Source organism: Nematostella vectensis, chromosome 2 (assembly GCF_932526225.1).
Source record: "Nematostella vectensis chromosome 2, jaNemVect1.1, whole genome shotgun sequence".
NCBI classification, from domain to species: Eukaryota; Metazoa; Cnidaria; class Anthozoa; order Actiniaria; family Edwardsiidae; genus Nematostella; species Nematostella vectensis.
This window is the reverse complement of record NC_064035.1, coordinates 3,561,964-3,583,198: the sequence shown is the minus strand read 5'-3', so window position 1 is coordinate 3,583,198 and position 21,235 is coordinate 3,561,964. Positions and strand designations below refer to the sequence as shown.

Sequence of the window (21,235 nt, the reverse complement as noted above, 5' to 3'; positions counted from 1 at the left end):
CAAACACTCCTCAAGAAGTCTTCTCTCCTTCCTATTATGTCCACCTACTCGGTTTCTCGAGACGAGGAATCAGTCCGACCAAGCAAGGCTAGTCCAGCATTGCTGGCGCTGTTATTTCCACAGCAAGTTTAGAAGTGTTGTAGAGTAGTTCAACAAGGGGCACCAGCAATGTGCCTGATGTTGACGCTGTCTGCATAGTGCTTTAGCAATGTGGGGACCTTGGAGCAGGAAGACAGGAACTACAGGTTATCATATCAACGCATTTAATTTTCGTTCATAATGTCGTATTAATCATGTACAAATCTTTATCGTGAAAGAGAACGTTAACTGTAATTGTGTCTTGTGAACTAGTCTCTCTAATCGTAAATTACTTGAGTTAGATAAAAGTGAACGGTGACGAAAATCATCAATACAGCAAGCTTGACGACGGCCTGTAACATTTCCATCATGTGTAAAAACCACCCATGGGGGACACCTAGCACGACAACGCCCTGCCGCGAGACATCTGGTGACCATCCAGGGGGGGCGCCTACAAACTCAACGTCCTGACACGGGACAATCCGTAAGAGGACTAAATCAGTTTGCGAGGAAGCGTCTGTACTTTCAGGAAGTGTTGCGCAGACTCGATGATGATCTCTTTTGGGCGTGGGGCAGCTGTCTTTGTCCCGACAGAGAGCCGTATTCGCAGAAAACGAGGAAAGATGAAAATCATCCGAATCCTTGGACTCACTGCTCTTATTCTCGCGCTGTGAGGATTCCGATTCAGACCGGAAAAACATCACTTTCTTTTTAGTCGGCGGACAATTATTTGCCACAGTCATATTTAAGCAGCCTTCCGTGTTCTGCGGAGACAGTGTATCACACTGTTCATCGTTTTCGGCCCGCTTACGTTTGCCAAAAGAAAGCTGGAGACTTCTCTTAGAATTAGGAACATGGCGAGAGACATTGTCAGACATAGAATCTTGATACTTTGGACTAGGAGACGACTTCCGGCCAACCTTGATTTCTTTAACTGCTTCACCTCCCACTTGACGATTTCTGAAAAACAAATTCAAAGGGCCCTTTTCTGGGCATTCCTTCGAAACTTTCCCTTTGGTACTAGATTTTGTTGTCGGTAGTAGCTCTGATGCTTTCATGAAGGCTCCGTGTTTCTTGCTTGGTTGTGTAGACGGAAGTTTATCGGCAAGCGGCGTTGAATGGACTATGCGGTATGGCGTCGATGCAACATCTTGCACCGTACACCACTTGCTGGTCGCCGAGTCATTTGAACTACTCGGCGAACACTTGTCTTCTACAAAAGAAAAACCGGGTTGAACAATGCTTACAGTGTTTAATGTAAATATGTAATGGGGGATACGCTCCTTGGGCGCCGATTTAGGGTGGGTCTCATATATTTGGGCTGTCATAAAAGGGGGGGGGGGGGGGTCACATTTTTTTGGGCCCCGAATTTAAGTCTGGTTTTAATATATAATGCTGAGCAAGCGAGTCATTGTTTAAATGAAAATTTTATTCAGTTCACAATGTTTTCTACTATTGTATATCTAGTTCCATGTTGTTCAGGTACCAATCTTGTCTTTATATAAATAAATTTTGAAAATCTCTCATATGGTTGACAGACAAAGCTGCCCGTTCTAATCAGTTGAACAAAACGAAACGAATACTTTAAAATTTTGCAAAACCTAGACTCAAATGTCTTTGTTAACGTCGTCGACGGCGTAGTTTGTTTTCTAGAAACACCCGTATTTGTTGTTTATCTCCTAAACTACCGAAAGTGAAGATTCATACTTAAATTAAATAGGACAGAATTGCCACGCTAGCTGATCTATATTTTATTAAAGGTTATATTCAGTATGTATATCAAGTCTCTGTTGTTTTAAAGATATAATTTATAATTATTGAATACAAAAATTGGAGGTGGTTGCGGGGGGGGGGGGGGGGGTTGCAAATTTTTGGGTGTCTAGGGGGGAGGGGGGATCACAATTTTTTGGCTTGGATTTCAGGGGGGGGGGGCACAATTTTGGAGCCCAGGGTTTTGCAAAAATGCCAGCCGGCCCCCCTCCCCCACCCCAGTAATTAATAACCACTTCTTACATTGACATCTATAAAGCGGGCTAATTTATGGATCGAAAACTCTGGTAACAAAACTGATCATAAAATTGAACTTCAAGTTACTGCTGACCTCAGTAGAAATTCGTCGTAAAAATATGTAGTGCTTATACAGTTATGTTGTTAGAACTTTACAGTTAAAAACCCAATATGTGTTTAGAATAATGCCCATGTTGGGGATGAGGAACATAAGCTTCTTGTCCACCAGTCCAACAACTCAAATACAGGGCCGAAAAAGAGAAAATAACACACATGGTTTCACTTTTTTGTCAACAGCTCTGTGAACCTCTATCAAACAGCCGCTCTGCACTGGGATACGCCTTATCGAGATATCACTGCAATCTTAAGATTTCCCCCATTTTATAGTAACATACCTGGAAGGTGGAGGGGTGCTTGCTTCACCCTATCCTTGTAAAAGCTAGAAAACACAAAAAACCTCTAAAATATCACCAACACCACCTCTACCAGCACAACCATGAAAACTACACTCCTTTGCCATCACCATATTATCATCCCACAAGGATAACAATATGAATAACCACAAGGGCTCATTCATAATTGCCACTAATTATTATCTAAATCATCTTTACTATTTCAAACACCATCAGCACCAATGTCATCATCATCACTACCATCTTCCTCATCAACATCATCACTGCTAACATCTGAAAACTGTTATCAAGCAGTGCATTCATCACAATCATCATCTTACTTATCTTACCTATATCATATCATATCACTTATCTTACCTATATCATATCATAATAAAAATTTTCATCTACCTTTCCATCAATGTCATCATTACCACCATCACTCAAAGTTACTCAATACCATCACGACTGAGTATTGCATTCATTCAATCACAATCGATCATCATCATCATCATTCATCAATATCATTGTAACCATCAATATCAACATTATCATTATGAACACCACAATCACAAATCATCCTTTCCATGATCACAATCACAAATCATCCTTTCCATGATCACAATCACAAATCATCCTTTCCATGATCACAATCACAAATCATCCTTTCCATGATCACAATCACAAATCATCCTTTCCATGATCACAATCACAAATCATCCTTTCCATGATCACAATCACAAATCATCCTTTCCATGATCACAATCACAAATCATCCTTTCCATGATCACAATCACAAATCATCCTTTCCATGATCACAATCACAAATCATCCTTTCCATGATCACAATCACAAATCATCCTTTCCATGATCACAATCACAAATCATCCTTTCCATGGTCACAATCACAAATCATCCTTTCCATGATCACAATCACAAATCATCCTTTCCATGATCACAATCACAAATCATCCTTTCCATGATCACAATCACAAATCATCCTTTCCATGATCACAATCACAAATCATCCTTTCCATGATCACAATCACAAATCATCCTTTCCATGATCACAATCACAAATCATCCTTTCCATGATCACAATCACAAATCATCCTTTCCATGATCACAATCACAAATCATCCTTTCCATGATCACAATCACAAATCATCCTTTCCATGATCACAATCACAAATCATCCTTTCCATGATCACAATCACAAATCATCCTTTCCATGATCACAATCACAAATCATCCTTTCCATGATCACAATCACAAATCATCCTTTCCATGATCACAATCACAAATCATCCTTTCCATGATCACAATCACAAATCATCCTTTCCATGATCACAATCACAAATCATCCTTTCCATGATCACAATCACAAATCATCCTTTCCATGATCACAATCACAAATCATCCTTTCCATGATCACAATCACAAATCATCCTTTCCATGATCACAATCACAAATCATCCTTTCCATGATCACAATCACAAATCATCCTTTCCATGATCACAATCACAAATCATCCTTTCCATGATCACAATCACAAATCATCCTTTCCATGATCACAATCACAAATCATCCTTTCCATGATCACAATCACAAATCATCCTTTCCATGATCACAATCACAAATCATCCTTTCCATGATCACAATCACAAATCATCCTTTCCATGATCACAATCACAAATCATCCTTTCCATGATCACAATCACAAATCATCCTTTCCATGATCACAATCACAAATCATCCTTTCCATGATCACAATCACAAATCATCCTTTCCATGATCACAATCACAAATCATCCTTTCCATGATCACAATCACAAATCATCCTTTCCATGATCACAATCACAAATCATCCTTTCCATGATCACAATCACAAATCATCCTTTCCATGATCACAATCACAAATCATCCTTTCCATGATCACAATCACAAATCATCCTTTCCATGATCACAATCACAAATCATCCTTTCCATGATCACAATCACAAATCATCATTTCCATGATCACAATCACAAATCATCCTTTCCATGATCACAATCACAAATCATCCTTTCCATGATCACAATCACAAATCATCCTTTCCATGATCACAATCACAAATCATCCTTTCCATGATCACAATCACAAATCATCCTTTCCATGATCACAATCACAAATCATCCTTTCCATGATCACAATCACAAATCATCCTTTCCATGATCACAATCACAAATCATCCTTTCCATGATCACAATCACAAATCATCCTTTCCATGATCACAATCACAAATCATCCTTTCCATGATCACAATCACAAATCATCCTTTCCATGGTCACAATCACAAATCATCCTTTCCATGGTCACAATCACAAATCATCCTTTCCATGGTCACAATCACAAATCATCCTTTCCATGATCACAATCACAAATCATCCTTTCCATGATCACAATCACAAATCATCCTTTCCATGATCACAATCACAAATCATCCTTTCCATGATCACAATCACAAATCATCCTTTCCATGATCACAATCACAAATCATCCTTTCCATGATCACAATCACAAATCATCCTTTCCATGATCACAATCACAAATCATCCTTTCCATGATCACAATCACAAATCATCCTTTCCATGATCACAATCACAAATCATCCTTTCCATGATCACAATCACAAATCATCCTTTCCATGATCACAATCACAAATCATCCTTTCCATGATCACAATCACAAATCATCCTTTCCATGATCACAATCACAAATCATCCTTTCCATGATCACAATCACAAATCATCCTTTCCATGATCACAATCACAAATCATCCTTTCCATGATCACAATCACAAATCATCCTTTCTATGATCACAATCACAAATCATCCTTTCCATGATCACAATCACAAATCATCCTTTCCATGATCACAATCACAAATCATCCTTTCCATGATCACAATCACAAATCATCCTTTCCATGATCACAATCACAAATCATCCTTTCCATGATCACAATCACAAATCATCCTTTCCATGATCACAATCACAAATCATCCTTTCCATGATCACAATCACAAATCATCCTTTCCATGATCACAATCACAAATCATCCTTTCCATGATCACAATCACAAATCATCCTTTCCATGATCACAATCACAAATCATCCTTTCCATGATCACAATCACAAATCATCCTTTCCATGATCACAATCACAAATCATCCTTTCCATGATCACAATCACAAATCATCCTTTCCATGATCACAATCACAAATCATCCTTTCCATGATCACAATCACAAATCATCCTTTCCATGATCACAATCACAAATCATCCTTTCCATGATCACAATCACAAATCATCCTTTCCATGATCACAATCACAAATCATCCTTTCCATGATCACAATCACAAATCATCCTTTCCATGATCACAATCACAAATCATCCTTTCCATGATCACAATCACAAATCATCCTTTCCATGATCACAATCACAAATCATCCTTTCCATGGTCACAATCACAAATCATCCTTTCCATGATCACAATCACAAATCATCCTTTCCATGGTCACAATCACAAATCATCCTTTCCATGATCACAATCACAAATCATCCTTTCCATGATCACAATCACAAATCATCCTTTCCATGATCACAATCACAAATCATCCTTTCCATGATCACAATCACAAATCATCCTTTCCATGATCACAATCACAAATCATCCTTTCCATGATCACAATCACAAATCATCCTTTCCATGATCACAATCACAAATCATCCTTTCCATGATCACAATCACAAATCATCCTTTCCATGATCACAATCACAAATCATCCTTTCCATGATCACAATCACAAATCATCCTTTCCATGATCACAATCACAAATCATCCTTTCCATGATCACAATCACAAATCATCCTTTCCATGATCACAATCACAAATCATCCTTTCCATGATCACAATCACAAATCATCCTTTCCATGATCACAATCACAAATCATCCTTTCCATGATCACAATCACAAATCATCCTTTCCATGATCACAATCACAAATCATCCTTTCCATGGTCACAATCACAAATCATCCTTTCCATGATCACAATCACAAATCATCCTTTCCATGATCACAATCACAAATCATCCTTTCCATGGTCACAATCACAAATCATCCTTTCCATGATCACAATCACAAATCATCCTTTCCATGGTCACAATCACAAATCATCCTTTCCATGATCACAATCACAAATCATCCTTTCCATGATCACAATCACAAATCATCCTTTCCATGATCACAATCACAAATCATCCTTTCCATGATCACAATCACAAATCATCCTTTCCATGATCACAATCACAAATCATCCTTTCCATGATCACAATCACAAACGCAATAACCAAGAGGCACAGCATGCACACAATTCGCAATTTTAGCAATTTTAGCTATATGATAGATGCTTTTATACTTACTCTATGACAGCAGGACTGGTTGTGAACTTTGACGTATCAAATGACAACACCTGAAGCCCTTCTAAAGTCCTAAAGGTGTAAATAATTTGTATTCTTAAACAGTCCATTTAGGGTGGAAAATTCTAATACAGTGGTTTGTCCTAATTTAATTTACCTTGCACGAGAAAGTGCAACATAGGCCTGCCCCTGGGCAAACACATTCCTCAAATCCACCTGAAACAAATGACATCAATTAAAACTCAGCAAGATGCAAGCAACTAGAAATTGATATTCTTGTTTTTTTCCAAGGTACCTGGAGGAGGTCGATGCTCATGCCCTGGCTTTTGTGAATGGTGATCGCCCAGGCAGGTTTTAGAGGTATTTGAACTCTACGAGCCAGAACCTGTCCTGCACTGTTCTCAAGGTTCCAGTCCATCTCTGAAATCGTACGTTCCTTGCCATCTGTGAACTTCACAATAGGCCTCTAAAAATATGGGTTATTATGGGTTAATGAATTAAGCATTTACTATATGAATTCTTAAGAAAAGCTTTCAATAATCACATTGTGGTAAAAAAAACTTGGGAATGGTTTCAAATCAACCACAATTTTGTGACTGGTATTTACCCGGTATTTACCAGAATTCTTTGGCAAGGAGATGAATAAATTACTAGGTTGATAACAAGGTTAACACAGTCAGGTGCAAGTGTTGTTTATTATGCCTTTTTATATTATAATTTAATTCAAAAGGCAGTAAGGGGGAGGGGCTCATATCCAGGGTTACTCACAGGTGCCACACCCCCCCACACACACAGCCTGCGTAACAAAAGTTACCTTTTCCTCATCAAATCCAGTAACAATCCCTCTTGAGCCATTGATGAGTTCATCTGTCAAGTTCTTAAGAAGCATGACCTGAGCGCCAACCTTGAGTACCAGCTTGTCCATCGCAATAACATATTTGTTCATGTTGTCCCGGTACGGAAGGCTCCCTGTGTCTCTAGCAAGGTACTCCTCTGCATCACCCTGAAGTGATGCAAGGTGCTGAGCGTTGACTTCATTCACTTGGACATTATGAGAGTAAAGCTGGAGGATGAAGAGACATGTGAGGACCAATGTTAAAAGGGACCTTCGAATCTAAAACAGCTGAGTGAAAGTGAGACAGCTTGCACACTAGAGCTAAAACCCACAAATTTATAGAGCATATACTTTATTTATTGTCCCCCTCCCCCCAAACTAGAAATCCTGGATCCGTCTCTGTTGAATCAAGAAGGCTAGCTTTTATCAAATCCTCCAAACAATATTTACCCATTGGATCAGTTGGATTTAAGGTTCCAAATTCTACTAATGTTATAAAGGGCCTCCTTCCTTTGGAAATGTGAACAACACTGGAAACTTAAAGATTGACCGAACGAATGAATTTCACCAGATAACTTAACTGTGGGAATAACTAACCTTAGTAGGCTCAATGTCTCCATCGGGTAAAGGCCTCTTCAGATACTCCAAACGTTCTAGGGATTCTTCAGACAAATTCTCATATCGAACTTCATTCAAAAGTCTGAGAATAATATAAATAAATAACATAATCCTGCAAATGTATTAAAAAAAAAAACAGGAAGGATAGGTTTATCAATGTATAAAATAATTTGTGACTGACTTTATTAATCTTGGATCAGATTGCCTGTAGATCTGAGTAAGTTCCACAACATTTTGTAAGCATTTACTCCATGCCATACTCTGGAAACAGTAGCTGTAGAAAATAATACTAATTTAAAAGAGCCACAACACAGAAAGAATAAAGCCATTGCTCATGTACTTATAAGCTTATGCATAACCTATGCATGGCCCTGGTAAACTTTGTCCCTCAAGCCACTAACTTATATGAACCTAAAGACCCTTCACATCTATGGCCCCAAAGACCCTGCAACATATTACCCCTAAGCCCATCCCTTGAATGGCCCTTAAAAAGCCCTCTCTTGTATGGCCACTAAACCACTTCTTGCATGAACTCAAGTCCCCTTCATCTCTATGGTCCCCCAAAAAACCTCCCCTATGGCCTAAAGACCCTCTCTCATATGACCCCTAAAAAGCCACAAAGAGCCCTATCTTGTATGAACACCAAAACCACCCCTTCTTAGCCCCAAAGACCCTTCCTGTATACCCCTTGAGGCCCATGCACATGTGAGGTCCCAAAAGACCTCCTACTCTCGCCAAAAAAGTTCTCCCCCTGTTTGGTCACAAGCCACTTTATACTGAAACTAAACCTATCCCTTGTTTAACCTAGAAATCACCCCTCCCCATTCATGGCCCAAAGACCCTCATCTGTATAGCCCATTAGACGATAGCCAGCGAATATGCTAACCCTCTTTTGTCTAAAGTTCTGTTGTCCCCCACCACACCCTATAACCTACTTGACAGATGTCTCCCCAACTTTTACAATCGGAGGAAGCTGGAAGAAGTCTCCACATAGAACTAGCTGTATTCCTCCAAAGGGCCTGTCGGAGTTTTTCATATTACAAGCTGAAAGAGACAAGTAACATCATTATGACAAGTAACATTATAATACTGGTTGTACATGTACATAGTGTGTTTGCACATGCCTTCTGCAATTTGTTGTTACAATTTCAAGTCATCCTGAAGTTCGACTGAATAAGTCCGAAACGGTTGCAACACTGTTTTGGTTCTCCATTTTAATCATCGTATACACAACAGACCAAGGGTCTAGAGAGCATAGCTGTTTGCTTAAATCAATTTGTATCAAATACTTACCAATATATTCTAGCTTATCAAACAGTTTCCCATCAAGCATAGATACTTCATCAATCACCAAAACCTTGACATTTTTCCTATAAATAACAAAATATATAAAAAAAATAAATCAGACAACAGTTGAAAATAAGGTTGCATAGTGAGAAAAATTTTGCTGAACCTGCTCTAAGTAGATTTATTGTTTATTATAATTGATTTAAAAAATACTAGAGTTGCCAAACCTAGAATTGTTTAGATACATTTATTTCCTCATTTATTTACCCAGGATGCAACCTTGGTTACAGCATACAGATTTTCATTCAACCTTATTTGATTGTCATGCAACATTACTTGGAATAAGTGTATAATATTATAACAATTCTAACAACAACAACAATAATAATTATTATTATTATATTAATAACAATAACAATAACAATAACAATAACAATAACAACAACAACAATAATAATAATAATAATAATAATAATAATAATAATAATAATAATAATAATAATAATAATAATAATAATAATAATAATAATAATAATAATAACAATAATAATACAGGGACAGATACAGGATTTCCTGAAGACGGGAAGGGGGACACTAATATATTTAAGATAAAGCAGGAAGTAAATTTTTGTGAAGTTTAGCAAGTGCATTTTGTCCCATGTCTCATGCACAATACAAGCTAAAATTCATGTTTATTAAGAGTATAGAGATGTATTTTATCCAAAACATACCAGTTTTTGACCTTTTGACCTCTTCTTACTATGCTATAGAGGTCTTGCTTAGATCCATTGCCCAGACCAATTCCAGCGAATGAGTGTAAGGTTGTGCCACCTGCTTGTACAGCAGCCACCCCTGTCTGTCAACCAGCAGAAACTGTTTATTGATGTAACCCTTGAATTATTCTTAAATAAACTTAATATATAACATACCTGCCAACTCTCCTGGTTTTGTCGGGAGACTCCCAGTTTTATATCAAATCTCCCGGCCCCCTGTGTTACCTTAATCTCCCGGTTTATGACGAAATTTTAGTCAGTCGAGTTGTTTTTGAAGTAGAATTTGGATTTTAGCCACAAAGTTCTGCAATTTTTTATAGTTTATTCAAGTTTTGACATTTTCAGGTTTTTCGAATGAAACAATCAATTAGCCTTTTCCAGGTGTCTCTTGTAGACTGCACTACCACGAACTACCACGAATACCAGAACGCTTGCAGATATTGTTGGCATTGTAAATTGATTGTACAGTCGTTATATCAATTGAATATATTATTCTGAATATTTGTTACAAAGTTGAATGAACTTCTCCAAAAACAGACTTATTTTTACATCATTTTTTCTTTCGCTTAAACACAGGGTACCCAACACAATAAGAGTACGAATATCTGTGTAGCAACAGCGAACTTGAGAACTCAACCACAGCATGCAAAAATGCAATATCCATGATACATTTCAGTAGTTACTAATTAACCTGAGACATGAAATCAACACGCTTTGATTACAGCCATAGTGCTCAGTGTGTAACTGTATAGTAAGTGTCAAAATAAAAGAACACACACATCTTTGAGCAAAACTTGTCATTTACTAATCCCCCCCATCCCGTCCCCCCTCCCCCCCTCCCCCCCCCCCTCCCCCTAAAAATATCCCGTATTATTTTAAATCTGGGGGTTGGCAGGTATGATATAAGTTAAGTACAGCTTACCAAGGCAGTCACGAAGGTACAGTCGGATGGAGCGCATTTTACTACTTCCTTGAGAAGAGTGGTTTTCCCCGTACCAGCATTTCCGGTGAAAAATACATTCTCCCCTTTACGGATCAGCTCTAGTACGTATCGCTGCTGAGGAGACAGCTGGATGCCGCTTTCCGCCTCCTCTTTGTAAGGTTTCCATTCAACTGGGCTCTCTTCCACAGGAACCTTGCGCTTTGCCTTCGAAGTCCTTCTTTTACTAGCATAGCGCCGCCAAATCTGACTCTTTGGTTCTCCCATCAACTAGGTTAAGAAGGTTGCTTACTTAGGTATCTGAATAGTTTGGTTCTAATGATGTAGAAATAATAGACGATTTTCAATCCATCGAGGAAATACTCACCAGATACCGTGTATCATTTTTTGAACCCTGCAAATAACTAGCAGGCGTTTCTCGTTTTGAAGGCACCAAAAGCATGCTGGGGTGGTGCGGGCAGAGTTTGAGAATTTGAAAAACGAAATAAGTGATCACAGAAACCTCATCCCGTTCCTTCTAAGTTCTGCATAATCAAACCAGCTCAATAACCCCTATTTCCCTAAAGAGACACCAGTTTAATTTAAGTTTCCAGCGACGCACTATGGGCCCCTACGGCCTAGCACCTCAAAGATGGCGGAATCCGGATATTCTCGACCAGGCCCGTAGCCAGAATTTTGAGCGGGGTGGTTCGTTTTTTCCATTTGAGCGGACCAAATTTCCGGTATACCCCTCTCCTCGCCTTATTACATTAGGCAATCAATACTTCAAATAAATTCAATCTTGTATTTAAAATGTTATTAGTTGGATGCGTTTTAACATATATATTATTTAAAAATAATTATTTTTAAAAGATTTTTATAGTCATTTTAAATGTAGCCAACGTTTTTTTTTGTTAACTCTGAGCTGACCTTCAAGCCAGTTGGGGGTCCCCCTGTGGACGCGCCTGTCCGTGGTTGCATGTATTTGGGGAGATTATATAGGAACACTTTTCAAATGTTCATAGGTGATACAGGGATCGTAACAAGTCTACATATGGGGGACCTTGAAAAGGGGGCTACTCATGAGGCATAAGACAGGGATGTATGGGGGCATAAACACGCCACACTCGACAAAAAAAAACCTTCTTAATTACTCCATTGGTTTATTACAGTAACAGGAACATTCACATTTTAAAAAACTCATCAAAATATCGCAATACCAAGACATATAGGTGAGTATACTTATAAAGTACACAACGTGATTCTATCATTTACTGTACAAAGTTTTTTATGATCATAAAAGCAGCCTCAGATGGTTTCTTCCGTTTCCTTCGGCTGTTCGTCGCTAGGCTGTTCGTCGCTAGGCTGTTCGTCGCTAGGCTGTTCGCCGCTAGGCTGGTGATCTTCCTCCTTCTTGGGCGGGTCCTCAGTGGCAGTCTCCTTGCCGGCATCATTAGCTTCCTCTGTGTCGTCCTCATCCTTGGCCTCTGTGGGTTCTACAGCAGATGAGTCCTCTTGCTCAGATGGTGCTGTCTCGTCCGGTTTTGTCTCTGCTTCCCCGTTCTCGTCGGAGTTCTCGTCTGTTTTAACGCCTTTTAACAAAAGGTTAAGGTTAATACCTGCTGACTCGGGAAGTTTGGACGGTTTGGCAGGATGGTAGCGAAAGTGTTATTTCAACCTTAAACAGAACCAGAACTCTGATATTTACGGTAGAAAAAAAAGATTTACGTTTGGCACGTTCTGCGAGCCCTAGTGACACTACAATGCCATTGTGTGGTAATGGTGTGAAAAATATTGTTTAAGTACATCAATTTGAACAGACAACTTTAAAATATTTTACTACCTTGAGCAATTCTATCATTGACGTCTCTGATCGCCTTTGAGACAGCATTCTCGGCAGCTTCGTCTTCTAGAATTTTGGCCAAGTCATGCGCTTGCTGGAACGACTCTAAGGCCTCCTGTAACTCACCGAGTTTTACTGCAAGATGACAAAAAACATCATGAGGGTACTACAAGGTAATGATTAATTAATAAGCGTGTGCAGACATTAATAAATGATAGTGCATATCAAACAAGCGGTAGCGATGGTAGAACCTAACTCTTGACAAGCAGAGGATAATATCACCAGTACGTAGCATGTTACCTTCAGCCTGTGCGATGAGTACTGTAGCGTTCAGCTGCCAAACTTGGTCACTAGCCTCCTGAGCTGCCGCAAGTGACTTCTGCCCATACTCCTTGGCATCTTGGTAGTTCTTCAGCTCCAGATGACATCTGCCAATCTCGTGGAATAGCCACGTGCTCTCCAGAGGGGTTTTCACTAGAGGCATCTTCTCCATCCATTTGTCAATTGCCTTGCCAAACTCGCCGTTCTTGGCGTATACACGGCCTAGGTTGTCAAGTGCTCGAGACTTTCCATCAGGATTTTCACTGTTAAGGTATCGAACATGAAATTGCATTAAGTGGCTGAGTCAATCATTATACCTGTGAAGCAAGAGTTTCTGGGGATTTCAGTGCAGAGTTGGGGCAAGTGAGAAAGGGGATGGGGAAAAAAAATAAGGGGAGGAGGGGGACTTTGTGCTTACAGATTTTTTTGTGTTAGAACTTATAGAAACGCAATTGCTAAGCAGGCCATCACTTGCTTGTCCAATTTGCACAGACTATTGTTAGATTTGTTGAAAGATCGGAATATAATAGGTATTAGTTGGGGTGCAATGTGCTCATATTGCATTTACATCAATACCTTTGGAATACAACAAATAAATAAACTATACTTATTTTTTTTCTTCTGTGTACTTACAGTTTCTCAGCAATCTTGAGGTCCTTCATGTGGTGGTCAAGGGCTTTCTTGCTATCATCTAGCTCCAAGTAGGCATTGCCAATACAAGAGTGTAAGTTACCAAGCACATCATCTTTATTAGGAACACTATCCTCATTCAAGGACTGTACGGTTCTTAGTGTTGACTGTGCTTGCTTTAGACTACCTTCTGCATCGCCTTCTGCCAGAGCCATGTCAATCTCTTCTAATGATCTCAAAATAAACTTTGTTGTATCTGCCGGCTTGCTCTTTTGCTGGACTTTCCTAGGCTTCGCCTTCTCCTTCTTGCGAGCATATAAAGGCTTTTGCTGTCTCCAGAACTCTGTTCTTGACTCAAGGTAATTGAGTCCACCGGATACAAGCTCATAAATCTGGTTATCCTTGCTGCAAGCATGTCCATGGATAAAATCTGGTGATTAAAATATAGAGACAAACAACTTAACAATCAGCTCCCTAAAGTAGCTGGATAAATTGCTTTGATATTTAGGCAGGGTTTCGTCATCTCAGTTGCAAAGACTGGCAGAGAAATGAGAAGATGATACCACCTAGGTCTAGATTTCTGGGTCTCAACTCACTGTCGTCATTCAGGAGCTTTTCCAGGTATTCCTTATCCGCATACATCTCTCCAAGAAGCTGTAACAAAGTGAATAATAAACCACATTTCATAAGTCTCTAAGCTGAAAAGGGGCTACAGAGAAATAACTCCTATAGACAATAAAATTGGGAAGAGATGTACAGGTCGATTTAAAATATTATAAACCTTGTGAGTCCCTCCCTTTTAATGGCCCCAAGATATTTTTCTGCAGACCCTAAACCAAGGGGTATCCGTAAGTGAAGTGTAGTGAGAGACATCAGTATCAGAAGTTATATTGTGTGACATTGCTCACCTGCTTAACTGTTTTATCTGAAGCAGCCGGACTTTTAGTATTCTTCCCTCTGTTTAGCTGTTGTGGTTGTGTCTTCGCTGCTTGTGTGTTGGGTTTACTGTAACCTTTAGGTTTTTTCTAAAACAAAAAAAAATTGACAACACAGTGTTTATGGACCAGGCCTGTAGTTTAAGTTTAAGTAGTTTAAGTGGAGAGGGAGGGAGCGGAGTTGTTTGGCCAATTCGTCAAACCATTTACATTCTTCTCCTAGCTCACAGTGTTTCTTGTGGGGTAGTTTTTTCTTACCACTAACAGCTACCAGCCAGTAGAAATACAAGCTTCGATAATAGTACAAAACAGTGATTTACCATTTCATCTTGCTTGGCAAAAAATGACAAATCCCCCTTATTTTCAAGCTTCACATTGGCAGCAACTTAAAAAAACACAAATAATAAAATCAACATCAGTTGAGCACCCTTTTAAAGATGAAGAGGAATAAAGAGGATCTAAATGCAAAGATTACATCATAATGAAGAGGATCTTAACAAAGTATATACAAATTGTCTAGGATTCAAAGGTGACTAGGCCTGTGAGTTACAGTCACAAAGTGTAATAAATGAAAGTATAAAATACAATGTCAAAAGATATGTATAAATAATAACAGCTTCTGCAATCATTTGCATCAACCTACCTCCAATAGAGTTATCAATAGCCTCTTGAGCTTTCTGAATACCAAGTCTGAACTCTTGCAATTCTGGCCTAAGCTTATTCCCTCTGTGATAGTACACCAAGGCATATTCGAAGTCTCCCATTGCATATAATGCCTCTGCTTTTTGGTACAGGCCCTGTTAACCAAATAGCAATGTTAACAAAGAGAAAAATGAGCACACTTTAAAGTCCATATAACCTTTCAGAGTTGAAAGACTTTATCAATTCTTTATATTTCCATCTTCCAAATGGTATGTGTTTCATATGGACCCTATAAAACATGCGTTCCCGCGAATAACTCAAATCTGTAATATTGAGGTATTTTGGTCAACCGTGAACTGAAAGGCCCCAGTCACTTGGGGCGTAGATCAAGATGTCAACCAAATTACATGAGAAAACATATGCGCACGCTAAACCGGTTCCTGTCTTCATGTCTTCTTAGTTATTGCTGAAGAGCGTTGTGTGGTTACAACTTTTACCGTCCATCTTTATATCTCAACCTGGTAGTCAAATGATTATTTAACTTCTGGAAACAAATCTGCAAAATTTGGCAGATATTTTTTAGTCTTTGAATTGTTTTTGCATTGTGCGCGCGAGCTGCATTCGCAATCAAGAATGGTGACATTCTCACGAGCGCGTGCTGTTTTTGAAACCTACAACAAAACGATATTTTCTTTTTTCGCATACAATTCTCGACTTTAAATTATTCTTCGCTTCATTGTGGGTAGCATTGCAATAGAAAACAATTCGCCAATATTTTGTGGTATTGCCGTCTCTGAATTTTAACGTATTTAAGGAAAATACGTTGTTTCAGATTTTCCCGCCAAAACTTGGAATTATTCACTCGATTCAATCTCCTTTCGAGCGGCCAGGAAAATTTTCAAAAATCTGTAGAAAATTCAAATTTCAATCAAATTTAATTCCCTTTTCAGAATTTGAAAGTTTATCTATGCTTTGTTTTGGCTAGATTAATGTAAGTGAAAGGTTTTAAGAACTTTAAGCCATTTTAGAACTACAATACTTTAGGCTGATAAACACAACTGATATTTTACTATCAGCTAGGCTGGTAAGGGTTCTCACTTTACCAAACAGAGAGGAAATCTGACTGTTGTCAGAATTTTGTATCAGTAAAAATACTTATTTTATATTAACTAATTGAATTTATTGAGTACTGTAGCATTGTAATCCTGTAATTCAACCTCAGCTGCAATAAGTTTTGAATGAATAGTTCTTGTACAGCAGAAACAAATGAGGACAATAAGATATTGGAGCAACTTCAGAATATTCGACAACAAGGAGACCACAATGTGACTTTACACCACGATTTCTATAGAACGAGCCAGTAAATACAAGGACAATCCAAATAAGTGGAAGGGTTTTCTGATGTCTAGCCAAGATAATCTTTATACTATGTTTTGAGTAGAAACAAATATTGCAAAGTGTTTGCAATATCTGCCAATCAACCAATGTGAGAGTTTGTAGCAGAACTGATAAAAACAATAAAACATCATCATCATTATTAATCCCCCTCACTGGCCTGTAGTCACTCCAACCTCAAATTATCAAAGGTTCTCTTCACTTTATCATTGTACCTTATTAAAGTCTTTATCTTCCTCAAGTGCTGCTTCTGCATCTCTATAAGCTGCATCATTCTTTCCAAGTTTAAGATAACACTTGGATCTAGCTACCAAACAGAATGGATCTGTTGGTTTTAATTCCAAGGCCTGAGGAATAGAATAACTATGAATTAATTTCATTTCCACATAACGGCAGTCACTTTTGCCCTACATATATTGATATACTATGATCATTAAAACTGTTATCTGCATTTATTGAGAGAAAAATACTTGTTGTTTCTTAACCCGTGTCAACAAGAAAAGTAAAAATCAAAGCAACGATAAAAGTATATAAAGCTTAAATTTATACTTAAATTATTGTATGGTACTTTTATGGTAGGTAAAGAGGCATAATTATTCGCATTTCTTCCCCGAACGCAATGAAGTGTGAGATCCGCAAGAAACCGATGCCAAAATGCAACATCACAATGAAATATTATATCAGCAATCTTATCTTATTAAAGTTTTTGGGAATGAGGATGGACACCAGCAAAACTATAAATTTCGCGGAAGGAAATGGCCCTCACCAATGAGTAACTATCCAACGCTTTTTGGTACTCTTCTTGTTTGAACAACACATCGCCCTCCGCTAAATATGTAGAGAAAGAACTCTTAGGCCCTTCTTCTTGCTCTTCATCGTCCTCATACATTTCTAGACTTGAAAATGGGACACAATTCGAGCTAAACCTCGGTTGTTTTGATGTTCGACGGTAATATGGCCACCGTAGTCGGTTGTCAAGGTGTCGTTGTTATAGGGCGCAGGCCTCGCGCGGTCGATTCTCTCGTTCCAGTCTAGCGCAGCGCAGGATAGGATAAGATGAAAACATATTTATTGTTCCGGTGATACCGAACGCTATCTTTGAATTCACCCAGTAAAAAAATATTAACTCATATCAATAAAATATCGTGAATAACCAGCCAAAACAAGTCTACTGGCTTCTTCTGGCCCACGTCTGTTTTAGTAAATCGTAGAGCTATATTCATGAGAGAATGCTCCGCACAAATATTTCTATTGCTTTTACGATTTAGCCAAAAGAACATTGTTTTTATGCGCTGTAGTCCTTGTTCGTGACGTTTATCAATAAAGCACATGTGCCGTTCAAATGCGGTCACGGTCTGCCAATCAAAATTACTCAAGCTGTCATATGATTGGCCAAGAGAAAGCATCCCTTCGACTGCTGCGAGCAGCTGTCTTTACGGGGCTATAGTTTGTCTTAAAAAGAGCGAGTACAATAGTAAAATTTCACTTTCTTTCGGGGAAGAATGGCTTGGACGAAGTAGATACGTATACTAACGTAATGACTGGTCTAGCACTACGCCGATCGCCAATGGATTACATACAGCCATCTCAGTCAACCCAGGTCTGTATTCTATTGCGACTGCTTGGATGTGGCTCGCTGGTTTCATACTTGTTGCGTATTGTGTGCGATTTGAAATTCTCTTTTTAACTCACACCCCCTTTCTTGTGCCCGCCCACTGCACACATTATCGACAGGAAATTCAACCCTCTCCTCTAGCTCTGCTGGCTGCTACCTGCAGTAAGATTGGACAAGGAACAGATGCGGCAGGGGAACCGATTCAATCGGCGATCGCTCAAATACCACCGCAACAAGAATACGTCCAAGTGTGGAGCCAAGACCCTGGCGTTCAAGATGCCGCGCCAAATGATGGATTCGTCGAAAACTCACCGACGATCGTACCCGTTCAGAACCAGCAAAATACATCTTTATATTCGCCCTTAACACAAGTGGAGAATGGTCAAGTTTATTATGCTATAGTGACTAACTCTCCGAGTCAAGAGACCCAGTGTTGTAGCCCGAGTCCCGAGCTCGCGCCTTCGACACCGACTAATGGAAACGCGCAAGTTTCAAGTCCTGAAATTTGCAATTATTCCTTCGACGGAACCACTAAAGGCACTGATTCTATTACCTGGCTAGGGAAGGGGCCTAATGTTAGCGAAAATCAAGCGAACATGAGTCAGTGGTGGCAGGGGAAACCGATGAATTGGGCTGTTACCAGTTCCGGTGATGTCCAGTCGGCACAGTTCTCACAACCGAACTATTCATCAAGCACAATGCAGCAAAACTCGGGGATGGAAGTTGTGAACGTCGAGAACGTTGATGTACCACCACAACCACAACAAATTGTCGTTAATGCTATCAATAATAACGTCGTGAATCATGCTACAAGCTATATTCAAGTCACAAGGACACCACAAGGGCAAATAATCCTCACTCAGGAAACTTTAGAGCCCGGAAAATGGCCGAACAACACCACTACCGTCAATTTGAATGCACTAAATGAACAACAACCGGAGCAAGGGGGATCTAGTAACATCGTACCGGTGACTTTGCCTTTAGATAGCCTTGGAGATTCGCAAAACAACGGTGCTATTACTAATGGTAGCCCAACAACCGGGAGAAGGCTTCGAAGGATTGCTTGCACGTGTCCTAATTGCCGCGATGGAGAAGGGAGAACAGCGAATGGACGTAAGCAGCATGTTTGTCATGTACCCGGCTGTGGGAAAGTGTATGGGAAAACTTCGCATCTTAGGGCCCATTTAAGATGGCATTCAGGAGAACGACCCTTTGTTTGTAATTGGTTGTTTTGTGGGAAACGGTTTACGCGATCGGATGAGTTACAAAGGCACAGGCGAACACATACTGGCGAGAAAAGGTTTACTTGCCCAGAATGTAACAAGAAGTTCATGCGGAGCGACCACTTGTCGAAACATGTAAAAACCCATTCAAATGGGAAAAACAAGACAGCCCCAACAAGTGTTAAGACACAAGATCCAATACCCATACAACCCCAGCCCCAAGCTGAAACACAGCCACAACCAAGCGAAATATCCGACGACGCGCTTCTTCTACAGAGTGAGAGAACGGCTGTCGTGGAATTAAATATTCCTCAAGTGTGTACGGTGGATCAGGAAGGTTGTATAACAACCTCCGACTATAAACTGACTGAAACGAGTCTCGAGGAGCTAGCTAATACCCCTTCAGCGGAGGATTTCATGGATTCTGCTGATTTTGGTGCAGGTAATGATAGTGAACAAGGACAAGAAACCGAGTACTCCTCGTAGAGTAGTCTAGCCATTCACCTCCATCGACAGGGGTTTACACCCCATTATCGACAGGAGGATCATGCATTATACCTTTTAGAAAATATATATTTTTGTACAACTTTTTTTTCGCTTTGCCTTTTTGTTGAACAATATATAATTTTTTACTTAATGGAAAAGCGAAACAATACTAGTGGAACTTGTATATATTATTACAGCATATAATGTAAAAAAACTACAGATTGTCGTGAATATTGAAACTATACTGAGTATTGTGTGATACAAAATCAATTTGGTAATGTTCCGTGTTTATTTGTATGGGGGAACTTATAGTTTCATGTATACAAAGGTTTCTTTTACAAAAGTCATTGACTTTTTGTCAAAAAGTTGATAAATTTCCTTTTTGCGTTCACAACTCTTTGTCCCCCACCTCTTATTTCGTTTTGCTGTAAATAGAGAACTATTTTCAGCAACCTACCTAAAGCAAATGGCACCACACACTTTTCTTCTGACAAGGTCCTGTTCACATGAAGCTAGTTGTCTTGGGGTGGGGTGGGGGGAGGGGGTAGGTAGAGACAACTGGCACAGGTTCACATAAAAATGAAGCCCAACTCTGTTTCTTGGGGCCCTGGGACAATTTGCTTCATTTAAACAGGTAGGTGCAGTCCAGCTAAATACCTACGGGTAAATGATGGGGTCTGCTCCCAGGGCAATCACAAGATTCTTGTTGGATTGTAGTCAATCACCACCATAAAAAAAGCATGTTATCATTTTGGGTGTTATTTTGCCCATTTA

General features: G+C 39.3%; 3 protein-coding genes across 4 annotated transcripts; 1 reads left to right on the top strand and 2 right to left on the bottom strand.

Annotated features, from left to right (window-relative positions):
* Positions 1 to 246: 246 nt before the first annotated feature.
* Positions 247 to 11,853, bottom strand: LOC116619555 (ATP-dependent DNA helicase PIF1). 2 transcript variants are annotated; one of them, XM_048724202.1, is made up of 13 exons: positions 11,760 to 11,853; positions 11,375 to 11,662; positions 10,411 to 10,535; positions 9,686 to 9,762; positions 9,328 to 9,436; positions 8,574 to 8,666; positions 8,372 to 8,474; positions 7,754 to 8,002; positions 7,235 to 7,405; positions 7,097 to 7,155; positions 6,943 to 7,011; positions 2,481 to 2,524; positions 247 to 1,291 (listed from the first exon to the last, which is right to left on the bottom strand). In XM_048724202.1, exons 1-13 carry the CDS (start codon positions 11,832 to 11,834, stop codon positions 357 to 359), a joined length of 2,397 nt encoding a protein of 798 aa, XP_048580159.1. In that variant the 5' UTR covers positions 11,835 to 11,853; the 3' UTR covers positions 247 to 356. The 2 variants fall into 2 exon arrangements, with proteins under 2 accessions (XP_048580159.1, XP_048580160.1); XM_048724203.1 differs by lacking the exon at positions 8,574 to 8,666.
* Positions 11,854 to 12,517: 664 nt separating this feature from the next.
* On the bottom strand, positions 12,518 to 18,203 carry LOC5514790 (outer dynein arm-docking complex subunit 4). Its single transcript, XM_001634899.3, has 10 exons — positions 17,904 to 18,203; positions 17,353 to 17,484; positions 15,744 to 15,897; positions 15,421 to 15,485; positions 15,074 to 15,190; positions 14,762 to 14,819; positions 14,169 to 14,595; positions 13,515 to 13,798; positions 13,215 to 13,349; positions 12,518 to 12,963 (listed from the first exon to the last, which is right to left on the bottom strand). The coding sequence occupies exons 1-10, from the start codon at positions 18,024 to 18,026 to the stop codon at positions 12,680 to 12,682; spliced, it is 1,779 nt and encodes a 592-aa protein (XP_001634949.3). The 5' UTR covers positions 18,027 to 18,203; the 3' UTR covers positions 12,518 to 12,679.
* Positions 18,204 to 18,545: 342 nt separating this feature from the next.
* LOC116619554 (transcription factor Sp9) lies at positions 18,546 to 20,739 on the top strand. Its single transcript, XM_032384447.2, has 2 exons — positions 18,546 to 18,737; positions 18,872 to 20,739. Exons 1-2 carry the CDS (start codon positions 18,675 to 18,677, stop codon positions 20,459 to 20,461), a joined length of 1,653 nt encoding a protein of 550 aa, XP_032240338.2. The 5' UTR covers positions 18,546 to 18,674; the 3' UTR covers positions 20,462 to 20,739.
* Positions 20,740 to 21,235: the final 496 nt, after the last annotated feature.